General features: G+C 39.6%; 1 protein-coding gene across 1 annotated transcript; it reads right to left on the reverse strand.

Moving 5' to 3' along the window:
• Nucleotides 1-669: 669 nt before the first annotated feature.
• Nucleotides 670-25,045, reverse strand: LOC108679117 (gelsolin, cytoplasmic-like). The gene is given in 18 exon segments (XM_018167686.2): nucleotides 670-2,568; nucleotides 6,966-7,091; nucleotides 7,456-7,566; nucleotides 8,060-8,305; nucleotides 8,523-8,645; nucleotides 9,031-9,128; nucleotides 9,331-9,348; nucleotides 9,452-9,743; nucleotides 10,074-10,189; nucleotides 10,573-10,828; nucleotides 12,158-12,256; nucleotides 12,827-12,945; nucleotides 13,667-13,844; nucleotides 14,190-14,316; nucleotides 14,384-14,496; nucleotides 14,802-14,873; nucleotides 15,753-15,827; nucleotides 24,410-25,045. Coding segments are annotated over 18 exon segments (2,298 nt in total). The 5' UTR covers nucleotides 24,470-25,045; the 3' UTR covers nucleotides 670-2,499.
• Between the last annotated feature and the right edge of the window lie 128 nt (nucleotides 25,046-25,173).

The following is a 25,173-nucleotide window of genomic DNA, read 5'->3' on the forward strand; positions in this document are numbered from 1 at the left end:
CAGCAACGGTCATGAATACAGTGTCGTGTTTCCGACGACCGAAGATCAGGAGCAGCAGCTGGAATTGCCTCAGCTATCAGTTCACGATCACCAACTACAAGGACTCGCATCAGAAGAGAATAATTTTCCCCTGCCGGCACCACCGATTTCACCCAACGCGCTCATCGTAAGTGTGGCAAATTCAGCCAACACACCAACAATCGTGAGGCATTTGCAGACCCCGGTATTGAGAAAAAGCTTTGATGGCTGAATATAAAAACCATTAAATTATGTATATTTTTCTAGATAAGGAATTGTTTGCAGACTTCTCAAGAATTAAGCTTAGTGAGCTGTCAAATTCAACAACCAGAAAGTTCCTGACAAGTGACAATCATGAATTAATATTGTATCCACTTAGAGTAAATTTTAAACTGCCTTAAGAAGCCATGATTTTGCAACATGCGTGTTAAAAGCGATCGCTTGTCACTAGCGTATAATTGCGCAATGTCATTTATAACTTCACATAATACGTTTCAGCTCGGACTTCAGTAAATGGAAACCTACGAGCAATAAGCGTATCTTCTTTATTCCTGGAGTTTTGCAGTTACAGTCATTGAAAAAACTCGCTGCTGTGAAAATATTCGGTTGCAATATTTAATAATCAGGGATTTTCTAGAAGAAAACACGAGGCAACGGCGGAAGGTTTCATTTATACCAATATAAGCCAAATGCTCAAGAAAACAATTCGGGACGAAACCTCTTCTTGCCTCTCACTTACATTCGCATGACTGTACTCGGCATTACCTTAAGTCATAATTGAAAAGATAATTTAAAATACATAAACGAAAGGAAGCTCAAATAGTAAACAACTTAGGAACAATATATTGTGCTCGTTGAGTTTAATGGGTTTGTGCACGTAATATAACATCATATTGCGCAGGACGGTATCACACATTCTACTGCTTTGAACAGCACGAGAAATAACTGAATTGCACGACTTAAATAGCACAGGCGAACTGACTTCAGCCTCTTCAAAGTTGTCTTGATTATCACCGACTTATTAAATAATAGTCTATAATATTGAGATGGTGAAGCATGCGGTAACTATAGTCTACTAAATGTCCGGATAAGCCCACAGCGTCCCATGATTAACTACATCTTTGACACAAAAAGAAAATTGCGAGCGAAAATATAACCAAATAGACACTGCAGTAACTATAGTGAAGTGATGCAGTTAAGCAAAAAAAAGCAGCTAACACCGCCAACTACGTTCAACCCTGTGCCTAGTAAAGATGAATGAACTTCATTATTTATGTGCATTTAGGAGTTCCCGTTAAGTTGCGAGTGCAGTCGAAGCGTGTGTAATTAAAGATAAGGAAAGTTACAAAACAAATGAGTCCCTAAATGAGCGCCTAATATTTTGCATATAAGCTTTTTAAAATTCGATGAAATTATGCGATGATACTTAATCGTAAAGTTATAAAATGTTCGTGAATACAAAACCCAGGCGAAAAAGCCACTATTATTTCCTAAACCAATCGTAATACTAATTTTGATTTGATCGATAAAATAACACAATTCCAAGTTTACTTAGAGCATAATAAGTAATTAAGAGAGTAACAAAAAAAAAATATATATATAATTTCAACTGTCGACGATTCATCTACTGGCGTTGGATGCTATAGAGGCGGCGCAGGTGACAAGAAGCCTATAAAGACATGACCACATAATGCTTACTAAACAAATTCACCGACTTTCACGAATTTAGAAGCCGAAGCGTAGAATTCGGACCCAGCATGAAGCACTGAAGAATTTGGAACAATCGAAATTGAGGGCGCCCTCAAGAACTGAAACTAGTTTAACTTAACAATTAACTAATAATAATAGAAGGCATAATGCAACGAAGAAGGGGGAGAATAAAAACTTCACTTGGCATCCTCACAGCCTCAAAAAAAAAACTGAACTTCTAAGAATTGCCGTGATAAGAATTTGTGTGATTAATAGGTATTTGGAAAATGATTCACGTTTCACTAAAGAAAGTCGAGACTAAGGAATAGCGACGGACGAGTATATATATAAGATAAGCAATGAATATGAAGCTTTTTCTATAATATTATCTAGCGAAATAGATGATCAAACAACATATACGAATGAGGCAGAGACTATCATAAGCTACATTGAGGACGGGCTCAGTAATCCTTGCGTAATACTACAGAAAACATTCAGAGTTTTATTCTATAGAGAAATCAGCTTGCACAATTTCATTCATAAAATTCAAGGCACTCGTTTTGAGAAAAAAGCATTCGTCAGAAATATTTCCCAGGTTTACACTTCTTTTGTAGGAAAAACATCGGCAGTGAAATAGATCTGTAGATTAGATTGATAACTCGGGGTGTGGTAGACTGTCGTGTAGATTTATAGATGAGTAGAATGTAGCGGTACAAAACACTGCAGTACAAAACACTATAAGCGCACACAATCATTTTCCCTGTATTGCTCCGTCGCATGCAGCGCCGGCCATCATTCGTCATCCAACTCAGCGTTGCGGGCGGCGATACTGGCTTTGACGTCTTCGTAGGTAGGCAACTCCTGCAAACACAGCAGAACAATCAATTATTACAATTCCATGAACAACTATACTTGAAGCTCGTGGATGCATCGCCACAGAAAATTTAAAACTGATTCTTGAACGATTTCCCAAGCCCAAATCTGATTTACTCATGTTGGACGAGATAAATACAGCATTACAGTGAACAGCTTTGATGGCTCAAGTGATGAATGCTTGACACGCGTCGAGAGAAACCGAATTTATTTGAATGATAATTACTTGAAATGCGTGGCTTATCACTAATGCACAACCATAAAAATGCCGAACATGTGCATTTGTGGGGTTGATTGAAGCTTGATTAAATCGAAATCAAATTTAAATTATTTGATTTCCAACAATAAAGAAGACTTGATCCGATTTTTCATGAATCTAAACTTTTAATGCATTTACACGTACACGTGGCGAAGGAAGTTAAAGAGAGATTAACGTGATAGACCTGAATTTTAAGGAGTTTATGTCAACACTGGAATAAAATTAAATTCAATAAAACAATATGAAGGTACACAATTTACGTTTCTAATGCTTGTTCAGCATCATTAATGCCCTTAAGAATAAAACACATGAGAAATTATGAATCAGAAGGAAGTTCTCGCTCCAGTCCCACGCTCAACAAGATTCGTTTCGTCGGTGTAGAGAAATGAAGAAGCGCCGTTAATAAATATTTACATTTAAAAAATATGAAGACATTTCCATTTCAAGGTCATTAAAACCACATGCGGCAACACGGCACTCAATAAATTGGTCCGAGAATAAAGAAGACACAAGGCAAAGAAGAAGTTAGCGTTCGCAAGAAAAAAACTAAATATTTAGTCAGTGTAAGAGAAGCATGGCGACAAGTTGAAAATTATAAATAAAATTAAAGAACAGGAAGGGAAGAGAATGAATAGGAAGGAGGCATTAACATTAAAATGCGAGTGGGTACTAAAGATGCCACAAAAGACTGGTAAAATCGTGAGAGGCACATTTGTCCTGATGAGTGCCATCATTGTATGACACAGATAATTCAAACGGTTATTCTGAACAGCATTTGAACTCAAAATTTAGCCAAACAAATCCTTCAATCTGGTCTCACGATTGTACGTTGCGGTGAATGAAGCGAGCCGTCAGTTAATTAAACTAGCGTTAGCAGACGACGCCACTCTGTGGAATTAAATGCATATTCAACCCGATGTTCTGCGGGACCACGGAGCTGTCATCCCTGATTGGGTTATATTATAAAATGTATTTTCTGCCGTTTTCGCAGATTGATATTTACGAAGAAACAGTGTGTAGATTATATCGCCTGAACTTGAATTACCGCTCCTTCTTCGATTTTGGTTAATGAACTTGAAGTAATTTCATTGCACTCTAGCAGAGTCTCTTTTATAGACAAATGCACCAGGGAATCTCCTTTCTTCCAGAAGACTCAGAATCCTGGTCAGGTGACGTAGGCAGTTCGGCATTCCAGTCTCTGGCTGACGACCAATCGTCGGGGAAACCATCGACGACACTCAAAACAACTGAAGAATCGCTAGTTCGGTCTTGTTCAAGAGGAGATTTTGGAAGACCAGTGGGCCTGGTGTGGGTGGAGATGCAAGAAGTGGGAGGTGTAGGCTTGACAGAAGTAAAATAAGCATCAGTTTTGGGTGAGGTAGCAACAGCTTCACTGCTACGTCCCGCGGAAAACTTGGAAGAAAAGTTGATCCTGCTGGGAGCGCTGTGGCGAACCCGGGTTTTATTGACGACCGCGCTCTGAGTTGTGCCGAAAAAGCTATCGAGAAGAGGAGGAGGCGGAGGGATCAACACGTTATCAATCTTAGTGAGGTACAGGGGCGTAGCAGAGTGAGAATTTTCATAATAGCGTAGAGTAGGAGAAGAGTTCATGTGAGGCTGAAATAAAGCAAAAAGAAATGCGGAGAGTTTATCAAATACGCATTGTATATAACAAGCATTAATAGCCAAAACATATGAGCATTAATGGCTAGAGTGCAATGAAAAATTAACGAACTAAAAACATTATAAAGAATAGAAGGAATACCTAGTGTCAAGCAAAATATACAGGACATTTTTTGAATAATCAAAAGGAGAAAATATATTACATAGAATTAGAAGAATTATATTGGAAGCAATTGAAGATGCTAATACTACTCTCACTATTTTAACAGCTGTGTCTTAGGATATATAATTCTGAAATACAGAACTCTGTACCGTGTGTCCCTTTTCGGTAGAGCGAGCTTATGCTTAGAGGGAAATCGACTTCCATCACTCCCAACACACAGAAAAAAATCAACACGAAGACAAAGTGAATTTCTAGACAAATTTTTGCATCAAATTACTGTAATAAAATATCAATCTCTCAGTAACCTTTCTTGTTGATTCAATGCAGAATTGCCGAAAATTTCACAGCAAAACATGACTAAAAATCGAAAAAACTACAACACTTAAAACCAGAGTCACGCAAAGTGGCAAAGATGTTGAAGGTGAAAACCAAAGCTGTAAGTTCAAGTTCGTTATGAACAAAGATGGGCATTCCCAATTGATACCATCTCTGGTCGAGAGCAGAAACCGATAAGCAGATTCATGCTCATATGCGGTGAAATAAGCTAAATCAGTGCTAGAAAATCAGACAACTGCGAGCAGCAGGCGAGTGTCGTGCACTTCGGTAAAGCAAAGAGAAAGAGAGTTACCATCAAGCATAGCGAATGGCAATCCTGCTACTTGAAGTGGGAAGGGGTGCAGCTTAAAGCCCCTAAACCTGCAACAAGAGTAAGGGAAGACAAATATTAGGTCCTGACTGATTTTGATATTGATCGGCCAATCGAACACGTATTACGATACAGGGCTCTGTATCGAACGTGTTGAGTGAACTCAGACTCCCACTTGAACCTTACACACACGACCGATGCTCCACCACTAGCAAGCGAATCGACATTGGCTCATTTAGTTCGACAATCTAGAGTTAGATTTTATTGAAAAATCACTTTAGATTGTTGTGCAATGAGTCTGGAAAATTAAGAAAGGCAGCCAAACGACATCGCAGCATTGTGGTCGGAGACAGCAGCGTGGCGAGGGCAATGAATAAGGAGTTGGCAAACTATGATACACCGACACATATTTTTTAGATCCAATCTAGTTAATAACATGGAATAGCAGTACGATACGGCATTATAAGTCCTAAATTTTCTGTGTGAGATGCAATTAGAACAAAAACTAATTATTAATTTAGTGATTTCTGCGAAGCATCGAGTTTTTCAACAGATTAAATTACTTGAAAATTTTTACTGACAGGCTCCCATTTCCAAGTAGAGATCCCACTACAGGCAAGTAAACAACAATAATTTCAACGTTACGAGTTACGCCTTTCGATCTGACATGCAATTAAGCAAATAGCGGAGAATGTAATCAAATAAGCTCATTCCCGAACTAATGTGTAAACGGGTTTTGAGACTTGATAAAATAATAATGAAATAAATCTATTTATTATTATAAATCCTCTCTCCGCATGCATGGACATTGGACAACAATAAACAATGACAAGTTAGCGTAAATATCGTACATTAAAGTTACAAATGAAATACGGAAATTGTTGCACAGGCTGAAGACGAGGGTGAGAATGCTATTTTTAGAACATGAACATAGGAACAAGTAAGAGATTATCTGATATTTCCTTGCATGCATCTGGTGATAACAATCATATATCCTGCTGGTGGGCTTTTCATATAGTATAATACAACTGATTATGATGAGTTAGTTCAAGAGGTGCGTTGAATTAATGCTATGTGAATTTCGACTTCTTTAGTCAAAGCGAGAAAATTTGAATCACTTTATACAGGTCTAGTAAGGGCAGCGAATTCAGCGTGATAAGGCCCAGAGAGCGCAAGAACGAAATGCTCAGAGATAGATTATTGAAATTCATACAGTGTGTGTGTTCTGACAAGCGAACGTTCGTAAAAAGAAAAGTTATAAATATATAATGTATGTTTGCGAGTTTTCTGACCGAAACGACATGCCGAGATTACTATGGATGAATTTATTAAGAAACGAAGGGTTTGTTCCTCCAATTGTAACAGGCGGAAACGGAACATTTCTGGAACCATATGGGAAATTCTTGCACCAAGAATTTATTTTATTTATTTTTCAAGAAATTTTTGAGTGCTTCATCTGAAACGAAGATTCCGATAATTGGAAGAATCCCGGCGTAATCTTCAGGTACTGAACCTGAAATTTCATTTAATGGGAAAATTTCATTCCATGCGGAAATTTCATTCAAAGTGATTGACCGAAAAGAAAACACATGATCATCAGGTCCCAAAAATACTTCCGTGCTGAAGGGAATAATAATAACAGTTTTTATAAAGAAAGAAAAAACTAAGCATGAACGCAGCGCATCAAGTCTCACCTCCCACATGTTGGGGTTCCAGGAGGGGAAGATGCTGGTGAAGGCAACGGGTTCCTCGCCCTGGTTCACCCTCAGGATCACGGTCTTCTCAAGGGACCTGTCCGTGGGGTCCGTTTTAACGTAGTCCTGGAAAAAATAATTCAATACAGTAACCATTATTTCAACATTTAACAGGATAAACCACCTCCGCGTGGTCTATTTTAAAGCGGTCCTGCAAATAACTACCCTTTTTAGTTAACATTATTATAATATCTAACAGGATAGAAAACACACATACGAAACAACCCCCCTTCCCCCCGAATTGTCAATAAAATTTCACCTTGTTCCGACTTGAAACGGAACCACAAAAATTAATTTGAACGAAATCAGAGACAATTTCTACACGTAGTTAGATATAACTACGCGTAAAGAAACTCGTGTACTATCGCTTGGCGGGCAGCAACAAGTGGAGGAAATAATCGGAGTAATGTGAGTAAAGGATGCCACTCACCTGGGCCATCTGCCAGGACTTTTGTTTTTCCTCATCGCTGGATCCCTTGCCGATCCAAACGTAGATTTCATCTCCCGAATCGAGCACCATGACGTCATCTTCGTTCAGATCCTGAGGGATTGAAGTGAGTTCAGTAGTGAAGGCAGCAAATAGAGAATTATAAAGAAAATTAGGCTACATGGAGGAGATAAGACTTTGAATGAGCCTCAATGAAAAGAAGAATTCGGGAAGCGGTTAAAAAATTCCGAAATCGTACCTAAAATTTTAAAGAGTTTTTGTACGACAAGGAGACATGATAAAACCGATTAGCAATACAAGTACCTATTACTCAACAGACATTCGAGCCTACTGACAAAGATCAATATTCGATGATGCGACTCAAAGTCTTCGCGGAGTAAAGAGACATTTTACTTTACTCGAAGTAAATCATCCAAAAATAATCGACCTGGAACTTGGTCCGACGTACCTTTTGAATAGAACACCCAGCACCTCCAAGTTCGCATAAACTGCATTTGCAAATGGCACTGCATTTGCTTTGACGACACCACCCGCCAAATTCAAGTCGCCCGCCCCAACACTAAACATTTAACCATCCTGCACGCACCTCCTGGTTGAAGAGCGAGACTTCGTTGACGCGGAGGACGCCAGCTGGCGACACGCTGCAGTGGAAGAGGCGAGGCGACAGCAAAGGCGTGTCCAGGTCGCGGTTGGTCTGGTAGTCGCCAGGGCCGCCCAACGCCGACCAAAATCCTTCATCCTCTTCACCCTCCGCGATCGTGACTTTCGGTCGCCCGGGGGATACGAGCTCGCAAACATTCTCCGCCATGGCCTTTTCATCGTCACTTGCTCCCTTGCAAGTATAAGTTGGTGTTATTACGCAGGAGATAATGAATACTTGAGCAGCCAAACGTTGGGTGCTTTATTATTATGAGGAGCAATGCAAACTCTGGTAATGAAGAAATGTGAACAAAAAACAAAAACGTAAAAAGCTCTAATTTGCATGAAAATTTTTTTACAGGGTCCTCGACTAACGATTTACTTGATAAATCAAAGTTTAGATCACTTACTTTGCCGATCCAGACGTAAGTTTTGGCAGGAGTCTCGAGGACGAAGACATCGTCGGAGTTGAGGGAGGCGGTGACCTCAGGGCGCTGTTCCGCCCGTACGTCGTAATCGCATGTTCCTCGCACCTGAGAACACGCGGCCATATTATGATTGAAACATTAACTGAAAATTCATTACTCTTTTTCTAGGTGGTTGAATTTTTCTTGAAATAACCCAATAGCATTGGCTTAAATATTATATTTTACGGTGAAAGCTATAAATGTTTTTTTTTATTCAAGATATTTGTTCCATCACTTCTCAGGGAAAATAGACGAGAATTGTAAGTATCCAATTCATGCCAATTAATAAACAAATTTAACTCAAGATACCAGATTCTTAACACTTCATGATTCTATGCAACAGAATCGCAGACCATTTAAATATTTTCTTCACTAATCAAAAGTTGTTCAAAAGAAGTTCTAGCAGTGAAGAGGAGAGCTGAACATTTGTACTGCAGTATAAGCCACTCGCCTGGAACAAACGCGTGCCGTCGACGTCGTAGGTGTCGTGGTCGTGGACGTTCTTGAAGCCCGAGGCTTTGCCCCCCATGAAGATCACCATGCGACCTGCAAGGATTCATCAACATTAAATGCTCATGAACATTAATTTAAAAAAAATACGTCATAGGATTCATCAACATTAAATGCTCATGAACATTAATTTAAAGCAAATAAGTCATAAGTTTCATCAACATGAAATGCTCATGAGGATTAATTTAAAGAAAATAAGTCATAAGATGGAACAGCAATGCACAAAATTACAATTAGATGGAAAATAACTGCAAAAATTCTAACGTGATTTTCGTGAGTTGATTGGTTATGAAATTTAAACAAACATCAAGTCATAAAAAGGAGCAGCGATTAACATAACTGTAAAGAACCAGCAGAATTACTGCAAACATCATAACGTGTTTTTATAACGAGTTGATTGAGTGCTATCATAATATCGTTGAGCTCCGTTATTAAGCCAGCATACCTGCCAGAAGTAGACGATGTACTTCTCGCGTCCCTCCACCTGGTAGATGTACTACATCAACGTACCTGCCAGAAGTAGACGATGTACTTCTCGCGCCCCTCCACCTGGTAGGTGTACTTGAGGACGTACGAGTCGCCACCGAAGAAGAAGCCAAGAGTGGACTCGTCGACGGGCTGCAGCTCGAAGTCTTCCACGCGGAACTTCTCGATCTGTGGGTATTATTCAGCATTATATAATATATTATTCAGTATTATAGCTGCAAATTTTTCAACAAGAGACATGCCCGGGGACAGATTTGATCCATTTCCTTTTTTCTTTCACTTTAGTGATGTATTTATCTCGATGAATCGAGGAAAAGCTCTACATCAAACCTATTCATTTTACCGATAACTACTGGCGATAAGCGATCAATTTTAAACATCGAGTAAACAATTTAACATCAAATTGACTGAATCAAGGATTTCTGGGTGAAAACATTATGCGATAACAAGTATGTCCATCATAGGAAATATGCAACGTAAGATGACAGAGCAACGTACTGTGCCGGAGCCATCGTCAGGCATGAAGCCGAACGCAGGGCCGGCGTTCTTGGCGAGCAGACGTCGTTTGCCGGCGTGCAGGCTGGCGACGTTGAACGGCGCCTCAGGTCCTGACGCTGTCAATTGGTTGAAATTATTTTCATAGGTTTTATGAATACTTTACTTACTTTCTACACCTAAGAATACATATTGAATGTAGTGTCATTCGTGGAAATGAGCAATGATCATCTTGCCCCACGTTTTATAATGATGTCTAATAGGTTTTGCCTCACTAATTACATCATTGCTTTTAAACGTGCATAAATTTACCGTCAATATAGGTACCTTTCAATTATTAAAAGTAACAATTGACCTACATAAAATCTGGAACAATTGTAATACTATTCGCCATTCCGATTAGGCACTCAACATAAAAGATTAAGGTTAAGGTTAATTAAGGACCAGGCCATTAACCAGCAATAACCCTGAATGGTTATTGCAGCCCTGGTTATTGTCTCACCGGCAATCTGAGACTGAGTGTAGACTCTGCCGAAGCCAATAGTGGACTCCGGCTCCTTCCATGACTTGAAGTATTGCTTGAAGACCGTAGGTTCGGTACCCTCACAGATGCGCTCCACTTTGGTCCACTTGGGGTATCCCTGGCGTTCCAAGTACTTCGTAGCAAGCTCCATGGAGCGAACTTTCTCAGCACGACTAGACTCGCGGCCGATCCACACGAACAGTCCAGAGCCGCCCGTGTCAAGCAAGAAGCAGTCCTGACCACGTCACAGTGAAACAAAAATTTACCAAACATTGTTTTGGATGAATTTTTATTAATAAATTCGGATATGTTCGGATTGACAGGAAGCTAGTCTTTTCCTTGTTAACATCAGATAAATGACCACATGAAGTCCCAAAAAACATTCTTTGCGATGGATAAAAAATGAAATAATGAACTGATAGCATAATTCAGCTTAGGATTTAATGCATACTGTAAAAAAATCCGACTACAAATGAAATTGCGCGGACATTTTAGAAAATAAGAATATATGTGGAATCACTTTTCAACAATGTAGCCTAAAAGAAGGCCAACAAAGTAGCAAGAAGATATTGATTGAGGTCTTATGACAGCTGTGCAAGAACCTGGAATATTTAAGGTCGTAGATACAAAGCGAGCGGAGGAAAAACTTCATGACTATACATTTAAAACACGAGAGGTAGTAACTACCAGATGCGCTTCCACAAACTGCGTTCGAGTTATCATAAAAAATAGCTGAAAGAACGTTTAGGATTATAATTAAGAAATACGAAAGTGAACTCCTGAGTAATTATGCTGAAGATCCACCTGCGTGTCCAAGACGAGAAGGCAGAGAAATAAGTAACAAAATAGTAAATAGAGAAGTGCTAATTCCAGTTGCTTAGAACAAGCGTGAATAGGTTTCAGTGAGAGATAATGAAGACTCGCATTGTTTACTTCATTATGTGTATATTAAATGAAGGCTAACAACACAGGGTAAAATTTCAAAGAATAATTACAACCTGAAACGTTTAAGGTTTTTCTTTCGAATGTATAGCATACAAAATAATCGAGCAGGCTTTGCATTAGAGATAATGGAAGATAAGAAATGCAAATTGAAAGTTTCCCATTTGATAACTGAACTCCTGATAGTTGCAATGCACCACAAGTTGCATGCTCAAGAAACATGAGTGAAGAGAGTCAATCAATTAAAAAGTTAACATGCAGGCAGACAGAGAACCTTCAACGGTAAAATACAACCTCAGAACAACGCGATGCTACATTACCAGCTACAACGCCACACAACCCACCTGGCTGCCCTCTTCCTGGGGAGGGGGTAAATAGAGGGGACGGTGAGAGGGGAACAAAATGCGTAACATAAACAATAATCCCAAGATGTAAAATGAGCTAATTAAATAAACACAAACTGTATCAAACGCATTGATTAGTTATTATGCACGCATATATATTATTTTGTGCTACGAACAAATGTGCGAGTAAGAAACGAAGCAAATAATAAATAAAGTGATTAAGTAATGCACGTAAGAAAGAGAAAGGATGGAGGCAGAGACTCCGCTCAGACTCTTACCCCTGAGTTGAGGTGGCTCTGGGACAAGGGCTTCTGAGCAACCTGCTCCGACTGCACTGAGCCGCCTTCCTCCCAGACGCGGTGCAGGGACACCACCTTCTGCTCACAGGTGAGTCGTGAGCAGAACAGACATTACATTGCCACGCATCTATGGAGTGTCACGAATCTACACTGCAAATTCCCATTCAATTGTTTTTTCAATAAATGCATATGAGTCGTTCGCAGAACAGACATTACATTGCCACGAATCTATGAAATGTCACGAGTCTACACTGAAAATTACCAATGCTTTTCCAATAAATGCATGCTCATCTTGAATATATAATGCGCTTCTTAGGCAAAGGGTTATTCTCAATCATCCACACGAATAAAGCCAGTGAGTGAAAGAATGTCTTTCAAAAATAAAATCAAGAATAAAAAACATAAAATGCACCATATAAATTATACCGAATTCCTGGACCAGCGTTCAATACGTCAGCTTGAACATGGCAACCTTCCTCATAAACATTTCATGTCAGCACCGAACTGCCTTCGCGTTGCCAGTCATGTGTAAAGAGAACCGCGAGTCTGATTGGTGGATTTAGCTTAAAAAGTCCTCAGTGATTTGCTCGGTCAATCGGTCGACGGAGTTAAAAACTCATAAATATTATTCACAGTACGGCCCCTGACCTCCTGGGATTGCTCGTAGGCGCTGTCGTCCTCAGAGCTGTCGGGGGCAACGTCGTCCAGCGACCCGCCGCCCAGCGCGTCGAAGAAACCAGCGACCTCCCCGCCACTCGCTGTCTCGTCTGGGCCCGTGTTCAGTAATTAGTTTTTACTAGGATTATTGTTACCGGTGTTACAAGTTCTGGGTCCGTGTACAGAAGTAATTAGTTTTTACTAGGATTATTGTTACCGGTGTTACAAGTCTCCAATTTTGCGTCATTGTGGCAGCAGCATTATGAGGGACTGAATGAACGAACTTTCCCTACATTTAGGAATTTAATTTACTCTCTGTTACTTACAATACCTTCTTTATGAATTTTTTTTAATCACCATAAGCTCAATTTAAATACATTATTCAATTCAGTCAGGAGTAATAATCAACCAAAACCACAACAATTATTATTTACATATCATTTAAAAAATAAATACGTACCCATTATTAAAATATCACCCGGTAAAATAAATATGGACCATCTGCCCCCATTTTTGAACTAAAACACGAATATTTTGTGCATTTATTTCTCAAATATTAATATGTAATATAATATTACTAGTCCTGGGGCCATACTTTCAAAACTCGCTAAGTGAACGTAAGTTCTTACGCTCTATTTTCTTGTCTGTGATTGGTGGATTTTGCTTGAAAGGCCGTCAATGAACGTAAGTACTTACGCTCTATTTTCTTGTCTGTGATTGGTGGATTTTGCTTGAAAGGCCGTCAATGATTGGCTGATGAACTTACGATCTCTTAACTTTTTTTGAAAGTATAGGGCCTGGAATATTTCTCGACCTCTCAGTTGCTCTCACCGATGATGATGACTTTGGCCTTGCCGGCGTGGTCCTCGTCCCTGATGCCGTTACCGGCCTGGATGGCCTTAAGGCGCTCGATGCGGCGGCAGGTCGGTCCCATGTACACGTACACCGCCTTACCGGAGTCCAGGATGAAGCAGTCAGACTGGTTCATGGACGACACCGAAAGCTCAACCTGCAAGGAAAAACTAGAATTAGCTGCATCTCTAATTCATGATTTCCAGTTTCCTTAGAGTAAATTTTCCTTTACCTGTTCCGACAAACTAGAATAAGCAACATTTCTAATTCAAATTTAAACTTTCCTTAGAGTACGTAACAAGTTTCATCGACCTTTCCGGATAAACTAGAAAGAGCTATGTCCATAATTCATAATTATTTCCTCTGAATTAATTTCTTCTCGTTAGAGTAACAAGTTTCAAAGACCTGTTCAGATAAAATAGAATGAGCTATGTCCATAATTAAGAATTTCCTTGGTATAATTTTTTCCAAGTCTTCCCGTGGCTAGGACGCGTGTACTCGCCTGACTGACTCTGACGTTCCTCCTTCCCTTGACGTGGAAGAGACGTGCGGGGTACGGCGCGTCGGGGTCCACGTGGGTGAAGCCTGACGCAACACCCCCCTTCAGGTACCGCACGCCCCCCTTGAACCTGGCCGGGGGGACACGATCAGCATGGACGATAGACACGATCAGCATGGACGATAGACACGATCAGCATGGACGATAGACACGAAGACTCGTGCCCCTGGACCTCCCTGTGCTGGACCGGCACGCCTCCCAGGGAGTCGTCCAGCTCGACCGCTTTGATGGCGCACGCTCCAGCCTCATCCTGGTGCAGCGAGATAATGTCATCCACTTATAGGAGAAGCTCCAACAACATACGCCTGGATTAAAATCATCTAACGTTCACCTATAGATTAATACCGAAAATCATCCACGCATTAATTAATACCAAATAATATCATCCACATAAGAACTGCCTGATGGACAATCATCAACGCTCCAAACGACCTCTTGAAATATACAAAGAAGCATTGAGCTGTATAGTATTAAAATCAATAATAATATATCGATAATGAAACTTTTACTCGATGTTACTGATGGCGTCAGGACCGCCGAGGGCAGCAGTCTCACCTGTGAGGTCTCGGACCCGAGCCAGAAGTGTACGTCCCAGTGCGTCCGTCCCGTACCTTCCTCCTTCTCCGTCTGGGGAACATGCAAGATATTCGTAATTTGCATCAATATAATATAAATATAATACTTTTCACAGAAATATATAAAAATAATCAAGAAATATATATTGTTAGAAATTCCGCGTCAATTTTGGTTACGGATGCATACTTATTCTTTTTGATGGCCTGTGCGAGATAGAAATTTTGGCTGGAAGACGATGAAAATCTACGAAAAAGATATATAAAAAATAATCAATATATTGCAGGTAACTCCGCGTCAGTTTCGGTTATGCATAGATGCTCACTTATTCTTTTCGATGGCCTGTGCGAGATATATGTAAATTTTGGCAGGAATTTAAGACGACGAAAATCTATGAAAAAACTGCAAACATTCTCGCTTCGAAGAACGAGTTTAGAGCAAGCAGTAATTTGAGTATACTAGTGAACTATAGTCTTTTATAAGTAAAAAAATACAAAACTGAAATTCGAAAGTGAGCACTAAAAATAAAGGTTCATATTGGAGCACGTGTATAGGATTGACATTTATAATGCATGCACAAAAATTGTTTTTGACCAATTGCAGAATAACACTAGATGGATTAAGTGAGAGCAAAAACTCGTCATACTGAACGGTAAAAACCTGATGAATCGGACACGATGAAACAGGATGGAGTGCGTGATAGGTGAATTTAAAAGTAAAAAAAACTGCTTAACATCGGGCAACGCGAGGAGAAGACAAAAACAATTGCATATTTCAGCTTATTTAACAACAACTCAAAACCATTAATGTATCATCGGTGGTAAATTGACGTGCATCATGATTTTATTAAAGGTATACCGGTACCAGCATTTTTAGGACACTCAAATTCAATATCCAAAAATTAATTCAGACATTACTCGCGTAATCACTTACGTAGAGGACGATGTAGGAATCTCCTTCGTAGAACTGGCCGTACTTCTCGCGGGGATAAGGCACCACAACGAAGTTCTGAAAGAAACCATCCTTATTAGTGAGGTCTTCGAACAGAACTTTCAGTATAATGAGACAGTTCTGAAAGAAAACATCCTTATTAGTGAGGTCTTCGAACAGAACTTTCAGTATAATGAGACATTTCTGAAAGAAAACATCCTTATTAGTGAGGTCTTCGAGCAGAACTTTCAGTATAATGAGACAGTTCTGAAAGAAACCATCCTTATTAGTGAGGTCATCGAACAGATCTTTCAGTATATAATTAATGAGACATTTTGATGTCACCAATCGTTGTGTAGTCAATTAACAAAACTTTCACAACAATGACATTTTGATCTCAAAAACCGTTGTTATAGTGAGGTCAACTCTTAGCAATTTCTTAGCAAATATAAATATAGAGCTAACGAATTTATAATTCGAAACACCCGAATTTGCATAATGAGCGGTCGAAATTCTGATCTGCTTAATTCGAATTTCTACAACTGACAGGTAGATAGTAGATTATATGTCATTATCTTTTAAAGGGTCAAATCAAGCAAATCTATTTTTTTAACGAATTACTATTCGGTAACTCATTATAATACGACATTTTTCGATTCTCTGCGAGATTGAAATCCAGGTTGGGAACATTTTCATTGAGATGAACGGTAAGATTTGATTAATGAGCCAGAGTGAACCCAACACACGAGTTCTAATTCACGAGCTGCAGTCAGGCACCAATTCAACCAGTACACGCGCCTGAGAAAACATGTAGCACGCCTCAAATATACTGAGTGAGGCAGGGAGCTTCCCAAGCCCGGTCGTTGGAAAGCGCAAGCGAAGTTGAGATTTTGTTCGTTCAAAAATAAGCAAAACTGGCATTTGTCGTACATTCATAAAATGGGAAACTGTCGATCTATAACACGGTAATGATGGGCTATTAAAAATCGAAGAAATAAAAGAGACCGAAAAGCGATCACGTATTATTTATTATTACTAAAATGTTGGCATCATTTGTATCATGTATTCAAAGGAATCTAAATTGTTCAATTCGCGGAACAAATCTGGGAGGCGTTGAGAGAAATCATAAATCGACTTATTATATCCTACATAGTACGACATGGCAAGCAAGTGTGCACAATGTCTGTCAACAATCAACGTGCATGCGGAGGGCGAGCTCGTCACTGTGGCATATTAGCGGATCATATAGCGGGTGGAGCGCCGTAACAATGCCTGAAAAAGCTAGCAGCATAAAAATAACACGAATATTTCTGACCCATGCATGTGCATATTTATTATTTATTTGCAATGAGACCATTCGATGTAATAAGTGACATCAGAAGACATGCAAAAGGATCAAGAACGTGAAAAATGATGAAGAAAGAAGGTACAAGATCAAGATTTTACGTTTTTAGTATTTACAGCACAAATTCAGGCATCCACTGTCAAAATTACGTAGTTCTGATGGAAGAAACTATAACAAATGTATATACATACGATCAGATTAGCATGCTAATCATGTGCGCAAAAAAACAAGGACGAGTGTCGCAGTCCGGTTGTCATGAGACGGACACAGGAACTATAATTTGTTGCCTTACTGAGGTGCTTCTTCTTCTAAAACGCGGCGCCTCGGCGGGGGAAAAAACACGGCGCATACATCTACGGTAGAATTCGTGCGATGAACTGCCCGTGGCACTGTGCAAAGGGGGAGAAATCGAGACGTTTAACATGCACTTAATCGATAAAAAAATCCAGATTAAAACCAGAAGGGGCGCATCAGCCAAGACTCCACGGATGAGACGTTTGCTGCGATGCATTAAAAAAAGGCATAGAACTTCACAGTGCTCACAAAAATTGCTTTTGTCAATTCAGAGCACCGCGTATATTTTTAACAGCGCAAGTACTACAATAAAGTGAGTGAAAGAGAAGCTCGCTTGTTCAAGCGCCCTTTGAAGCTAACTTCAGTTACCCGTGAACGCTTCAATTTACAAACGCCGCTCTGTCATCGAGCAACATCTTAAATTTTATTAGACATCGACGTCTGCAGACTGTGCAAAAAGTTGTTTCGCAGAGACCTTCAGCAGAGAATTGACGTATCTTGTGAAAACAAAAATGTTTTTAATTTCATTGCAATTTATTAAAATAAAATCAGAATGGATGCAATATTATTAATAAGACAAATTAACGCTTCTCAGTGATATAAACTACCACGATTCCAGAACGGGACTTGAAGCAAAGCTGGTCAGGCAAACCACTATAGCACAAGCAGGCCGTCAGATGCAAGCAAGCACCCGCGCAACGTAGTTGCCAAGACACGCTCAACTGACGTCGAGTAACCGATGGTTTGCATCAGTGGGAGACTGAACACTCACGACCGAATGGACAAAAAACCCCAAGCTATCTCCGTGCGATTCTTTTTGCCTATCTCACGAGAAATCATTTCCTAGACACAAGCCGACATCAATTTAGCGCGACTTAATGAGCAACGCAGTAGTGAACTTGGCTGTGATGTGAAGCAGTGACGACGCATGCAGTTAAGTAGCATTCGCTTGAACTTGTTACACGTAATACAGTAAATAAAATCACATTTCATTCTTGTAAGAAAAATAATAAAATCGCCATCCAGCATCAGCATTCGTTAGAATTAGCGAGCAATACTATCTTACGGACTGATGCTTAATTAGACTGAAACGAATCCCTCATTGTGGAACTTTCATCGCTAAATTTAGTTTGAAGTAAATAATTAAACTCATTCGGAAGAATGAGCGAAATATTGAAGCAGTTCAACTGTACTTCATCGGGAAGATACAAGGAAATATCTTTGAGACCCAGTCGTTTCACGTTATATACCTACTAAAGCAGAGACCAGATACGGACGCGGTCTCTATAGTACGTACAATAAATGGTTGAAGCCGTTTCTAAAATGGGAAAAGTTCTTGTAATTTTTAACGAAGAAATCTTTAAACGTTTAGATTTTTAATCTTTACATCCGTACAATTTTGTTTCAACTGGCATCATTTACTGTATACTTCATGCGCGCAACTCACACCAGCACGTAAAGTCGTTAAACCCACGCGTTAACCAAGTTCGCCTCTTTGTCAGCCTTTCTACCTTACGAGGCAATAAAAGCGTTCATTATTAAAGGTCAATAGAACTATGTATTTAAATTCTCTCTATTTTCCGAGTTAGCGCAAAATTTCTCATCTTCACTGCAGACAGCGGCTTATTTTTCACTAATAGATAAACCGTTCGCTGCCGACAGGAGAAATTCAGTGCACTGCGAACAGTGTCCACCGGTCTATTCTGATCATTTACACTGTTCATGATTATTTGCAACTACGATCATTTAGTTTCTTACTCAAATATTGGCTGGCTCGAAAATACGTTCGCACATTGAACAAAGCCATAAAACTAAAGTGTAAGTCGATAAAATTATTTAATTAATAAAGAGCCTCATCTTCACTGCAGACAGCTGCAAAGAGCGGTTTAATTAACCTCTCTACCTTACGAGGCAATAAAAGCGTTCATTATAAAAGTTCAATAGTCCCATTGCTTCGCTTCTGGTAATTTGCCAAGAAACCTGCCTTAACATGCCGTCAGATCTTCCTGTAGATACGGGACAAAGTGAAATAACTTTATCTGGCATGACCGGAGCTAATTTCTTGCAGCCTTCTTTAATTAGCACCTTCTCGTGAGCCTTAGATACAAGACGTTCCTAGATATTCATTGCTTCATCTAATCATTACTCATTGAGGAGACTTCATCTAAAAATATGTTTTATAGTTGCTGAAATTATTACTGTAGAAGAAATTATTGCCTTCACTAATCAGACAGCTAAATTTTGTACACTTACTGCAAAGAAGAGACAAGTGCTCTTATATATTAGTATATTCTACGCCAGAATAAAAGCACGCAAGCGGTACGAAGCCTCTTGCATCGGAGCTGTCGTTAGGAGAACAGACGATAGCAATTAAATTCTAAATATACTAATCGAATACAGATAATCAAGAAGTTGCCAAAAACATCACCAAAATGCTTAATACATGTCTGAATTCCTCTCGGCTTGGTGCTGACAGGCAACGTTGCACAGGCAGGATTAGACGACATTCAGGATTAATGTCAGGAATGGGATTAAATTGAATTATTCGCGCTATAAAAAACGAAATGAGTGGATGGCTACGAGGGAGACCCTCGACCTTCCGAGGGGAAGCTCCGAAATAGAAGGGCCTGGTCCGGCATTTTATTGTAAAAGAGATCTCAGCAAGCCTGTCTTTAGCACTATACATAGCAGCAAAACCCTGCAGCAGTTTCATCCTATGTGTGTTCTATTTTATTTAGAAACTGCCGGCTCGGACCCCAGTGTGTTTCGTAATTACGTAACAACATTTTCAACCAGTGGTGCTATTGGCAGATTCGTTTTTATAAATACCAATTTCCATCAAAATTATTGGCAACTATATTTTTTTCAGAAACTGTTATGAGGGAAAAAGGCCGAACACTGAAAAGTCTGAATTTCAGTTTTGTTAGTGAATAATAAAGTATTGAAGCTGTGTGGAGGTCGTACAAGTGGCTGCTTTGGAACAAGAAGCTTTGTGAACAATTGCCCATAAATGATTGAAAAATATACTCATTAACAAAGGCCAAACTCAGTCCAAATACGCACCTAAATTTCTAAAGCGAAAATTTGATTTGTCACACCATGCACATTTCAAACATTGAAAGTTTCAGCCAATCCCCACTCAATTAGGCAAATAGAATATTTTATAATATTTAGAAATAAATAAAATATTTGTTTTTTAGTTCAATAAAAGAAAATAATGATGTAGCGTTAGCAGGTTCCACGACCCACTTGGGCCATCTCAATTTTTTTAATTAGCACAAAAGCTTGCTCCGTTTAGGTAGGTTTATACATAATTTCGAGTGCAGGTCTAAACTCACGTTGCCATTTAAGTGGCCTGTAAACAAATAAAGTTTTGACGGCGAAGAGGAGATAAGTTATCTGATAAAAGCTGCAGGGATGACAGGCAGGAACAGATAAAGCTAAGTTGAGTCATGTATGTAGAGTTTCACAACACTCGTGCAGGATGAATGGACCAGGATTTTAAACATAAATGAATGCATGAGCATTTAGCGGTAATTGCATACTGCATTAAATAGTCACCCTTCCTAAAAGATTAAAATGGAAAACTTATTTAAACTTATACTGTGAATATAATTAGGTATATTAACTGAAGAAACCATGACGCGAGTTGTTGGGGGACGATGTTGCTCAATGGCTTGCAAGTTGCGTTATTTAAGATGACGACAACAGTCTATGAGTCATGTCCAGATATTGGATTAATATACTATCCAGCGAGCTCTCATTCTGATGAATATAAATTCTAGGATCGACAAAGCTGAGACATCAACGATATAAGCAATGCAAATTCCTTTACTAACAATTGATCTAGTAGATACAAGTGTCTCGCAAATACACAAAACCTAAAAATGTATAATATTTAGTGGATAAAACCCAACAACAAGCGTAACGAGATGATCTCATCGGCTTGCAGGGCTCGATGTCAGCGGTTCCGTTTAATCCTTGCACGCATGACGAGTTAGACTGTTAGAGTGAAATGTTTTCTACCAGAGTTCTTGCAGCGTCGAGGAGAGGTGTGCAACCAGCTTATAATGGCGCTGTTGCATTCCATTTGAGTGACGTCTCAGACACATACGCAGCTGCAACCGAAGCAGCAGGTGCAGCAAACGGTGCAGCAACTGCTGCAAACGGAGCAACAACAGCAACAAACATAGCAGCAGCTGCAGCAAACGGTGCAGCAGCAGCAACAAACATAGCAACAGCTGCAGCAAACTGAGCAGCAGCAACGGCAAAGTTAGCAGCAGCATCGACAAAGTTAGCATTAACTGCAGCAAATTGAGTAGCAGCAGCAAACGATGCAACAGAAACAAACTGAGCAGCTGCAGCAGCAGCGAACGAAGCACCTGCAGAATGAAATGCAGCAGCAACAGCAGATCAAACAACAGCAGCAAACAGAGCAGCAACAGCAGGTGAACCAACAGCAGCGAACAGAGCAGCAACAGCAGAAGCAGCGACAGCAGGCAGCAAAGGAAGCAGCAGCAGCAGCCAGCAGCATCAAGTTCCCAGCTAGCCTCTCACAAAACAAAGCTCGACGAAAATAGCGAGGCAGAGCGCCACTCAAAATACTGCCACAGCAGGGAAGGCTCAACACGAGAGTTCTTGAAACCTGCGGCGGCCAACAGGAGTAAAATAAATATTATCACCTACTAAAACGTTTAAACTTGAAGACATTTCTAGAGACGCATGATGAACCACAAATATCCAGGCTATATATGGAAACAAAAAGGTGACATTTTCACATTTACTTATACAGCAATTATCATGCGATTAAATAGATTTACAAATAAATTCTTTCTGAAAGCCAGGACAGCATGGCACGATTCATCAAAATATTAATTATATAATAAAGAGGCTGCACTAAATCAATACTTTAAAAATTAAGTCGAGAAATAAAAATGTAACCTTTGAACACTCCTCTGTAAAAAAATGAATTTTCAATACATACACCACACAAAATAAATGTAATATCGATATATAAATGGCTTTGCAACTGAAATAAATTATGTCATAATCCTACTTGTTTCATCATTAGGAAATGAAACCCTAAAACTACACGAGTTGATTCCACGTATTGAAGAACGCGGTTTTCCTCGGCCCTTATCGTTCGCCGTTAGCAGTTACGAAATATCTTGTGTTCGGGCATCCGTTCGTTAACGGATACCGTTATCTCCAGCATAATAACCACACCGAAGGTAGTATAATAACTCGACAAAATCATTCTGCAGTTTGTTCTTACATTGCCTTTTAACCTTGTGTTTCTTAATTAAACAAACAAGAACAAGTGCTAATTGCAATAAATTGTTTACTAACAACAAACATTCTTGGCCAATTTGGCCGATCTATATCGCCGGAAATCAACACAAGTTGAGCAGTTGATACGGACGTGAGAGCGTCAAGTCAGTTCCAGGCGATGCAAGCACGTCACCGTCTCGGCGGCTCGCATGGAAGTTGACCTTGGCAGCAGTCATGACAGAGCTAGCGGCAGACTCTGGTCTATCAGGAGTCATGGCAGAGCTAGCGGCAGACTCTGGTCTATCAGGAGTCATGGCAGAGCTAGCGGCAGACTCTGGTCTATCAAGTCCAACTCTCCAAAAGAACAAATGAAATTAGGCAATACAACAGCCAGCTCTCAACTTTCAATATATAGCAACAATTCGATCAAAATGTAAGTTTATTGGAGTTGTTATAAAAGTCTTGTTTATGCCTTTATATTGTTCGCAATCAGTAGAAACTTGAATCAATTTAGAGTAATTTAAAAATTCCGGGCGTGGCGCGCAAGAAATGGGAGGGACTATCACGAATACAGGGTACATAGATGATGGCGAAGCCAAGATAGGCTCACGTGTTGCTCCTCAGCACCATCTCTTCTGATTAGGTTGATCTTCGTTATCTAAGGTGACAGGCGCTTCCGAGACTATCGATTGCACACTTGCAGCTCTTTACGCACCACGAGATCAGTCAGTTTGGCCAGCATAATTTCAATGTTATATGCTTCGCCTTTCTGTTACAAATACATTCGTGTCATTCACATAAACATATGGACATAAATAAAAATAAAAGCATGGGTTAATTCGCTAAAACACTTGCTTAATATCTTCGTGTGTCTTCTTGTTGTTGTTTACTTAACCTCTTCTTCGAGTTGTCTTCGACCTTCAAATCTCATGTTTCCTTCAACAAAAACTGTCAAAAAGTATTAACTTAAGCAGATGCTAAATTATTTATTATTACTATAATTTTTATTATTACCATACTATATGGAGAGACAATGGTAAAACAAAACAAATCCTCAACAAAGATTTATTAGCTACGAAAATAAAGAAGAGAGAAATAAAGCGCAATCGAATCAATAATCTGAAATCGAATTGATAAATAGAACGGAAAATAGAATTGATTGATACACTGTACGTCAGTATCAGACATACAGCAGCAAACTGTCAGAGTGTCAGTCAATAAACTACTGTATGATACAGTAGTTTAATTAATACGACACCGAGCATCCGTAAAGTAATAACAGAATTTTAGACCAAATAAATAGTAAATCGAAATATTTGGTAATCAGAATGTACAATGTTGCTCGAGAGAAAAGTTACGGAGCAGCATGCCCACGAACAGCGCCACATCCCCTTAAAAACAATAGACTTTGAATAATCAGGAAAAATTAAATTTCGTTCATATCATTTTGGGGGCCGAACATCGTGCCGTACAGGGTAATTGAGAAGGGCGTGACTAACGTCCCGTAGCGTACGTACCACGCAAAAGCTCCATCGAATGCGCTATAGATTTTTGACAAAATTCTACGCTCAAAAAAGCGTTGACTTTATAGAGGAAAATTTAAACTCAATTCATCATTGAAATTGGTAGATTACTCCAATGATTACAGATGTACAAGATGCAGGCTGACCAACATTTGGATCTCGGGCCGCTTACAATTCGGAGTCTGGCGGACACATCACACAAAACTTTCATTGTCGAAACAACTTACCTCAATTCTCCAGATTTCTAAGCCAGCACTACGACCAGCAGACTCAAATGCGGGATCCATTATAATTGAATTTGTAATGTCAACTAAACAGACAGGCTATGAACAAGGATGCTTAACAGCTGCACAGATCTTTTAACATAACCTTCCCCTACGACGTGCACCGGCACAGTGACTGCGCGGTCTGCGAGTCTGCGACTCTGCGCGATTGCGCCTTGTTCATGTCGCGATTGTCGTCCGCAGTCCGGCATTTCTCAGACTAATAATTCAAGTTCATAGAAAACGATATTCTGAACGCCCGGAATACGAAATAATCTGGTTTTCAAGCGCAGTAAAAAATAAAGATATAAATCGCATTGATATGATTTTATTGGATGAGTAGTGCCTATTGAAATTTTGTGTTTAATTTTTAAGAAAAGGTGCCCATTAATTAGAGCAATTTTTATCCGCTTTGCCGTAATTATTAATCAACTAGAATGTAAATGAACGTATCTATCTCATCAATGAGAAGTTGAGTAGCACACATATAGTTGCATTTCATATTTACAATGAATAAACCTACAATGAATAAACCGTTCTTCCAATGTTTTTTAAAGCAGGGTGGCCCAGTGGTTAAAGTTCAGAGTCTCGAAATTGGCGCAGAGAGGCGCGGGTTCGATCCCAGCTCTGTGCGACAGTTTCTGGTCAGAATCGGCAAGGAGGCCGGTCGGTTAAGCACAGCAGAATTGTAGCAGTGAGACTGAGTGAGTTGCGAGTTCGAGACCGCA

The sequence above is a fragment of the Hyalella azteca genome, unplaced genomic scaffold, assembly GCF_000764305.2.
Source record: "Hyalella azteca isolate HAZT.00-mixed unplaced genomic scaffold, Hazt_2.0.2 contig15466, whole genome shotgun sequence".
In the NCBI taxonomy this organism is placed as follows: domain Eukaryota; kingdom Metazoa; phylum Arthropoda; class Malacostraca; order Amphipoda; family Hyalellidae; genus Hyalella; species Hyalella azteca.